This window comes from Monodon monoceros, unplaced genomic scaffold (assembly GCF_005190385.1).
Source record: "Monodon monoceros isolate NGI ecotype Baffin Bay Population unplaced genomic scaffold, NGI_Narwhal_1 Super_Scaffold_4, whole genome shotgun sequence".
Taxonomy (NCBI): domain Eukaryota; kingdom Metazoa; phylum Chordata; class Mammalia; order Artiodactyla; family Monodontidae; genus Monodon; species Monodon monoceros.
In genome coordinates, this window is record NW_021703781.1 from 47,892,138 (window position 1) to 47,900,764 (window position 8,627).

General features: G+C 42.6%; 1 protein-coding gene across 5 annotated transcripts in view; it reads left to right on the forward strand.

The window, feature by feature from the left end:
- Positions 1-944: 944 nt before the first annotated feature.
- Positions 945-8,627, forward strand: part of TNKS2 (tankyrase 2) — a 60,007-nt gene continuing 52,324 nt past the window's right edge. For 4 of the 5 annotated variants that reach the window (XR_003797038.1, XM_029245295.1, XM_029245297.1 and 1 more), the window contains exon 1: positions 1,029-1,523. Coding sequence is in view for 4 of the 5 variants with exons in the window: in XM_029245295.1 (XP_029101128.1) it covers positions 1,325-1,523 (199 nt within the window). In the remaining variant the exon portion in view is untranslated. Of the gene's footprint in view, positions 1,524-8,627 lie in introns of all 5 variants that reach the window. The other variant, XM_029245296.1, reaches the window with a different exon arrangement.

Consider the following 8,627-nt stretch of genomic DNA (forward strand, 5'->3'; position numbering starts at 1 on the left):
GCAACTAGAGAAAGCCCGGGCAAAACAACAAAGACCCAACTCAGCCAAAAATAAATACATAAATAAATTAATTAATTTAAAAAAAAAGACTTCACCTTCCAATGCAGGGGGTGTGGGTTCGATCCCAGGTTGGGGAGCTAAGATCCCACATGCCTTCTGGCCAAAAACCCCCAAAACATAAAACAGAAGCAATATTGTAACAAGTTCAATAAAAGACTTTAAAAATGGTCCACACCAAAAAAATCTTTATTTAAAGAAACCCAGCTGATCACTACCTTAAGCGTGAGAATTATGTGCTTTTCTTGTTTCATAGCAAAAAAATAAATAAATCGCAACTCATTGAACTTTGTCACCAGTATATCCACACCTCAGCCAAAGCAGCATAATATGGAGTTACGAGTGGTCATTTAGTCCTAAACTAATAACTATGGAAACAGTAATTAATCTAAGCCATGCCTCTCAATTATTAATTTAGAATTGGAACAAACTTTCATTGCTTTCCTAATTTTCTTCAAATGACCTTGGGGCAGCTCATCCAAACTTCCCATCAAGCAACTCATTCATTTCTGAGAAGTGGCCCACAAGAAACAGCAAATTAGCAGTTGCGGGGGAAGGGAAGAGACAGTGGGGATGGGGGAGGGGGTGTACAAACAAGCGAAACAGAAAAGAAACCCCCAGGAAAAAGGGATTGTGGAAGCTGAAAAAATGGAAATTTTCCACAAAAGAAGTCCAAAATAATATGCAAGATCGGGGAAAAACTTTCAAGAGTTCTTTTCAGTGTAGTAATGAAATTCAGATCACGAAATCCATTCTTTAAAAAAGACGATAAGCAGAGTCGCTCGCCTTCAGCAAAACCCACCACAAACATGGCGGTGGGACGAAGCCCCCTCTCCTCCCAAAGCAGGAGGCTCTCGCCTCACATTTCCCACAAACCCCTCCGGGCCGCCCAGCTCGCCGAAACCTGCCCGGCCGTCTACGACCAGTGCGCACGCGCAGCGCGACGTCACGTGCGCTCCCAGGGCTCAGAGGAGCTGGCAGGAGGGGCCTTGCCAGCTTCCCCCTCCGCGTCGCTTCGGAGGTCGAACGGCGGGTTCGCGGTGCCTCCGCCGCCGCCGCCGCCGCGGGGCAGCCGGAGTCGCGAGGCCGAGCGAGGGGCGCGCGGCGGCGCGGCCATGGAACTGCGCCGAGCCCGGTGACAGCAGGGATCCGAGCGGCCCGGGCCCTGAGCGCGTCTCCTCCGGGGGGCCTCGCCCTCCTGCTCGCGGGGCCGGGGCTCCTGCTGCCGTTGCTGGCGCTGCTGCTGGCGGCGGCGGCGGCCAGGATCATGTCGGGCCGCCGCTGCGCTGGCGGGGGCGCGGCCTGCGCGGGCGCGGCGGCCGAGGCCGTGGAACCGGCCGCCCGGGAGCTGTTCGAGGCGTGCCGCAACGGGGACGTGGAGCGAGTCAAGAGGCTGGTGACGCCAGAGAAGGTGAACAGCCGCGACACGGCGGGGAGGAAGTCCACCCCACTCCACTTCGCCGCAGGTAACCGGGGCCAGCGCCGCCTCGCCTCGCCCCCAGACTCCACCTGCGCACCCCGGCTCGCAGGCCCGAAACCAGACACAGTGCACCTCTGCCCCCGCCCTCCCCCCCGGGGCTCCGGTCCTGGTCATCTCGATGTCGTCGAGTGGGGACTAGGGGGCGAGTGTGCCGCACTCACTGGAAGCTGTGGGTTTTTTTGTTCGTTTGTTTGTTTGGGCTTTTCTGCTTTGTTTTGTGTCGACAATACCTGTACCAACTTCCGGTCTTACTACCCTAAAAGGTCTCTACATACTAGAAAGAGTAGGGACGTAGTAGACCTTGTGATTTAAAGGCCAATTACCTCCAAAATCTATCGTTCTTGCACGTTCCACTATAACTCTTAAAAAGCCTTTGGGTTACGTTCTTAATGCTTTTGTAAAATGCAGGGATGTGATTTAAGAGCAGCAGCTTAATTGATCATTGACACATTAGCGTTAATAGGTTTACCTGGGTAGCCGTCATTAGCAAGTTTCTGGAGACTAGAGCTGGAAAGAGTCAAGTTTGGGAGAATTGATATCTGACTTAGGTTGTGTGCGAGCGGGTAATGTCTGCCAGACACGTACAAGTTGGGGTGGAAAGTAGTAGAATGCGAGGAAAGATGGTGCAGGTACTCTAGCTTGGATCTACAATTTAAATTGGGACTAATCTCGCCTCATTCTGAGATTTAGATCGTTTGAATTACGTTTTTTTTAAATTTACATCTTATTTCTATAAAGCATTTATACTTTTCACTTTGAGGAAGGATCATGATTACCTCTATCCTCAAGTGAGCCATGCACAGTTGAAAGCGGGAATAGAGTCTCATACTTCCGATAATGCTGGTTTTTCACTTGGTGCGTTACATGATTGTTTAAAGTAATTTTTTGAAAAAGCAGAAGGGTATGTTTTAAAGCACTCTGGTTTTTTTGGAGTAGGAATGATGAGCAGAGGAGCATAAGAAAGATTTCCTTGTTCACAGGCATTGCTTTTACACTTTCTACCAATGGGAGATTTGTTTGTTTTAACCTGTACCTGTTTGAAAATGTAAATACTACTGGGAGGTATGCTTTCTCCATCAATTACAAATTTGTTGGGTTTCCATTGGGGGACCGTCGGTGGGAGAACTATAAACAGCCTGTGGGCAGCAGAAAGGGAAGGATGAAGAATACCAAAGTCTAATCTTCTGTTTGACCATTTTGCCTAAAATTTTGGTGATCAGTGCTGCCTGTCCTCAGCTAATTTGGATTGTCCTGCTTGTCCGTGTAGTAAGCATTTAAATAACTGATTTGGCAAACCGTCATAACCAACGATATGTAATCCAAGGGGTAGTGTTACTTATATTCTGTTCACTTGATCTGTGGGATAAAAATAACCAAAGAAGATCTTAGTTGCTACCTTTCAAGAATTTGTTGTATTAATGAGTTCATATCTGAAAATAGTAATATTTAGAGGCTTAAGATTATGGATTAGCTTCTTATTGACCTTATTCCTTCCAACCATCCCACCCTGAGTTCTGTCCCAACATTGCAAAGTACTTTTTACATAGATTTCATGTGGTTTGTTTAGACTGAAATGGAAAACTTATTTTAGGAACCAACTTACCTCTCACAATTTATCCAAATTCTCAGGTACAGGTTATAAGCTTAAGAAGTCAAGGTATAAAAGAAACTAATAAAATAAAAATTACTAATAGTCTACATTAAATCAGATCTTTAAAGCCCTGCATTTAAACTCAGGTGTATTAGAAACTTTTTTTAATTAGCTCGGTAAATTCAATCTAAATTATTATTAGATTAATGAGAGAGAACCTGTTTTCTTAATTTTTAAATAAGTGCATCCAGCTGCATTTTTCTTAATATGTGGAGAATATATTTTATGAACTCTTCGTAGGTGGTGAGTTATTCGTTATGTTAATATGCATGTAAGCAGGTTATTGGAAGCTCAGTGTAGGTGGGACTATGTAACTGCCTGACCAAGCAGTTTCTTGTGTTTGTACATTATAGGGTAAGCTATGGGAGGGAAAATTTTTTTTTAAGCTGATCAAAGCTTGGAGGTTTTATTGGGGGGTAGGGTAGACATGATTTTGTCTTTTGTTTGGATTTCCAAGGAACAGGAACGAAAAATAAAGTGAATCACGATAGAACAGATTAGAAAAAATTTGGTCTGTCTTTTCATCTAAAATATTTAGTTCGATTAAAGGAATAATCAATTGCCAGTCCTAAAGGAGTTCTTCTATCAAATGAAAAAAGTAATCAACGTAAATAGGAACTTTTCTCCTATTATTGGTCTAGATTACATTTCTTAGATAAGTATGCTTTAAGAAGTCACTTCTTAACGAGAAAAATTGTTTTCTCTTCAATCGCTCTGCCACCAGCCCCCTACCTACACCCCCCCCCCCACACACACACAGGATATGAATGAAACTTGTAGAGGCAGGTTGGTGGTAGGAAGGCTACAGCTCTAATTTTGCTAAAAGCAATTGCATCTGAAATTCTTGACAGTATAATCCCCTAGAAAACAGCAAATCTCAGTAAAGGAGATTGCTTCTCTGAGCTCATTTCTGAAAAATGAAGAGGGACAGAATCTTTGGGAGAAAGTCATCTTGTTGTCCATCATAGCCAAAGAAAGAAATACACAGTATTCACAAGAATCCTAGAACTCGGAGGACTGGGCTGTGAGGAATAGAATTCCCTGGCTTGAGAATCTTAAACATTCTTTGGAGTGTGCAGAGAGGTATCATTCAGTAGGAAAATATGTAAAATAATTTATTAGGTTCAAGGAATTCAGGTACAGAGATGGTGGAAAGGAGGTGATACATATGTGTGTAGCTAGAGAATGACAGGTTTAAAAAGAACTTGCATTGTTAGAGTTCTAGTTAAACAAGGTAACATTTGTTTTGTATTTGTAGCATGTTGTTACTGTTCTGTATTTGTAGTATGCTACTCAGCCATATACATTGAACTAGTCAGACTTAACTTTATTATATTCAATTAAGTGAATTGCATATAAGAGGGGTTTTTTGTTTGTTTGTTTTTTTGTTTTCTTCCCCTGGAAGAGGGAAATGGAACTAGAGCAACTGGAACTTATACAAGCAGAACTTATACTTTTTTTTTTTTTAAAGAAACTGCTTTTTTATTTATTTATTTTTGGCTGTGTTGGATCTTCGTTTCTGTGCGAGGGCTTTCTCTAGTTGTGGCAAGTGGGGGCCACTCTTCATCACGATGCGCGGGCCTTTCACTGTCGCGGCCTCTCTTGTTGCGGGGCACAGGCTCCAGACGCGCAGGCTCAGTAGTTGTGGCGCATGGGCCTAGTTGCTCTGCAGCATGTGGGATCTTCCCGCACCAGGGCTCGAACCCATGTCCCCTGCATTGGCAGGCAGATTCTCAACCACTGCGCCACCAGGGAAGCCCGCCATTCTGTCTTAGTTTTATTTCTCAGTCTCCTTTTCTCATACCGTGATATATTAATTCAGCAAATATCAACAAATTGTTATGTGCCATGCAGTGTGAAGGACACTGGGTAAGTAATGATGAACTAAGATAGACATTGATCCCCTTTTATGGAACTTGAGAGTCCAGGAGATAAGTACTAAACAGTAATTACAAGTTTTAATAAGTGCCAGAAGATACTGCTGTGAACAACAAAGACAAAAACTCCTGTGTTTTTTTTCTGAAGTTTGCATTCTAGTGAAGGAGAGGGGAAAACCAACTGAATTGAATGTGTGGGTGTGCCGAATGGTCTGCTGTAAATAGAATGCTCAGGGATGGCCTTCTAAGGTGGAGACATTTAAACAGGTTAGACAGTGAGTAGAAATGAGGGATGCAAAGAGCAAGGGAGGAGTCCAAGCAGACAGGCAGCATGTACCACTGAAGTAAGGTTGGCATACTTGATGAACTGAAAGAAAGCTGGATCACAGCTCAGAAAGGGAAGAGTGGTATGAAATGAAGTTTGAGAAGGCGGTAACGGCCAGTTCATGCAGCAGACCTTGTAGGCCATGAGAGCGTGATTGAATTTTATTCCAAGCAGCAGTGGGAAGCCAGTGAATTATTTTAAACAGGGGTATGGTATGATGATTGTCTTTAAAAGATCTCTGGGGACAGAGTAGAAATGAGAGGCCCAATTAAGGAGACTTTTGCAGTAGTTCAGGCTGGAGACAGTGGGTTGGGGCAGTGTCGGTGGAATGAAGAGAAGTTAGGGAACATGTTGAGTCTGAGATGCCTTTGAAATACCCAGGTGGAGATATGTCCAGTAAACAGCCTGGAATTCAGGTGAAAAGTCTAGACTGGAGATTTAAATTTGCGGGTTGTGTATCTATGTGGTGCTTAAAGCCATAGGAGAAGATGAGATCATCTAAGAGGGGAAAAGAGGGTAGAGAACTGAGTCTTGAGGAATCCTGGCATTAAAAATGGGGTGGAATAAGCAAGAAGCCCCCAGGGAAGTAGGACATGTCCAAAACCTGAATTCCTCATCTTTTGCCATGAACCTATTTTGGCTGTAGCCTTCCGCATCTGAGTTGATGCCAACTCCACCACTCCATTTCTTAGTCCAAAAACCTTGGAGTCATCCATGATTCCTCTCTCGGCCCCAACCTCTCTTAACCTCCTCACTCTTACCCTCACCCCACGTCCAATATGTGAGCAAACTGTGCAGGCTCTACCTTCAGAGTACCCAGAATCTGTTACTTAATATTCTGACAAGTTCCACCACATTATGGTCCAAACCACCATAATCTCTCATCTACTTCTATCCTAAACCCCCTTAAATCTAGTCTCAACACAACAGCCAGAGGGTACTTTTCAAATATAAGTCATATCATGTAATTTACCAGCTCAAAACCCTGCAGTGACACTCCCTTTTTCCTCAGAGTAAAAAAGCCAGAGTTCTTACAGTGGTCCTCAAGCCTCTCTAGCTGGTCCTCGTTACTTCTAACCTCATCTCCTGCTATGCTACCCCTTTCTCACTTGGCTCCATTTACTCTGACCTTCTAACAGTTGGTCAGTAGGGCTAACACTCTCTCTTTCAGGTCTTTCATCAAATATCACCATCTCAGTAAGGCCCATGATGACCTCCCTGTTCCATTTTATGACCCACTCCATACACACACCCTGATTACTTCTTATTCTACTCTTTCTCTAATTACCTTTTTAAAAAATATTTATTTATTTATGTATTTGGCTACGCCAGATCTTCATTGCAGCACACGGTATCTTTGGTTGCAGCATGCAGGCTCTTAGTTGCAGCATGCATGTGGGATCTAGTTCCCTGACCAGGGGTCGAACCTGGGCCCCCTGCATTGAGAGCGTAACGTCTTAACCACTGGACCACCAGGGAAGTCTCCCTCTAATTACCTTCTAACGTACTCATTTTGTGCATTTGTTGTTCATCTGCCCCACCTCCGTAGAAGTTCCTCAAAGGCAGAGATTTGGGCTGTTTTGTACACTAGTATGTCCCAGGCACCCAGAAAAGTGTCCATTACATGGTTGATATTGCCTGATCATTTGTTAAATGAACAGATGAAACAAGGAAAACCCAGGAGTGTGTGATGTCATGGAAACTCGGAGAGATGTTTCACAAGGGAGGAAGTAGTCAGTTGTCGAATGTTGCTGAGAGGTCTAGTCAGATGAGGACAGACGTGTCTTTTGGGTTTGGCAACATGGAGATTGTAAGTGGCCTTGATGAAAGCGTTGTAAGGAAGAAGCCAGACTGGATTTGGGAGAAGAGTAAATGAGAGAACTGGTGACTATCCTTAGAGGTTTGAATATGCAGGGGAGCAGAGAAATGGAAAAGTAAATTCAGGGAGAATGTTTTTAATAAGATGGAAGATATAGAACATGTTTACATACTTCCAGGAATGATCTGGTGGAGAGGGAGAGACTGATGTGAGTGGGAAGACCTTGAGAAGGTGAACAAGGGCTACAGTGTAGAAGGGATTGATCCTTGATAGAAAATACACTTCTTTCAACAAAACAGAAAACTAGTAGTGCTCACTAGTCAACTTCATTCATTTTCTTGCATGGCTTCAAACACCATCTTTATGGTCAGGACTTCAAAATGTCAGTTGCTAGCTCATACTAATTTCCTTAGATCAAAATCCACAGAACCTTCTACTTACTAGGCATTTGTTCCTCAAGCTAAGCATTTCCAAAAACAAATAATCTTATCTCACAAAATATCCTGTTTTACTTTGTGTCTCAGATATCTGATAGTTATCTCTTTTCCCCAAATTAAAGAAGTTGCCAGATACTGTCAGTTTTCTCTTCTGTCTTTAGTTACTCCTGGCAACATTGTGTGCAGTAGCAAGAGATTAGACACAACCTAACTATTCATGAGAAAGGAACTTGTTAAATTTTGGTACTTGCAGTCAATAAAATGTGTGCTGATAGGAGTTGATTTCTAGCATGTTATTAGTTTTTTGTTTTTTTTTTTTTAAGGAAGATGCAAAACGGGTTTAAAATATACAATATATTAGTAAGTATTTGCTTGTCCTTCAGTGACCATTGATGTGTTATGTAGCAGAATTTTTCATACTGTTTCTACAAGATGCCTCTGGAATAGGGGGGTAATTTCCTTTGGGTCTTTGTGAAGGAGAAGGCAGCAGATTCAACCTGAATAGTATTGTTTTAAATTGAATTCAGTTAATTTGCAACTTTATGAGTGCCAGCTATGTACCAGGCATTGGGTATTTTTGCACTGAATGAGACACATATTGGAATTTTATATAGGATTTCATTAGAAAATGCTAACTCAAAACAGCTTGTGCGCCCCCATGTTCACTGCAGCATTATTTTTCTTTTCTTTTTTTTAAAATTGAAGTATAGTTAATTTATAATGTGTTAGTTTCTGGTTACTGCAAAGTGATTCAGTTTTATATATGTGTGTGTGTGTATATGTATATATATTCTCTTTCATATTCTTTTCCATTATAGTTTATTACAACATATTGAATAAAGTTCTCTGTGCTATACAGTAGGACCTTGTTATTTATGTTTTATATGTAGTAGTTTGTATCTGCTAATCACAAACTCCTAATTTGTCTCACACACACACACACACACACACACACACACACACACACACACACACACACAC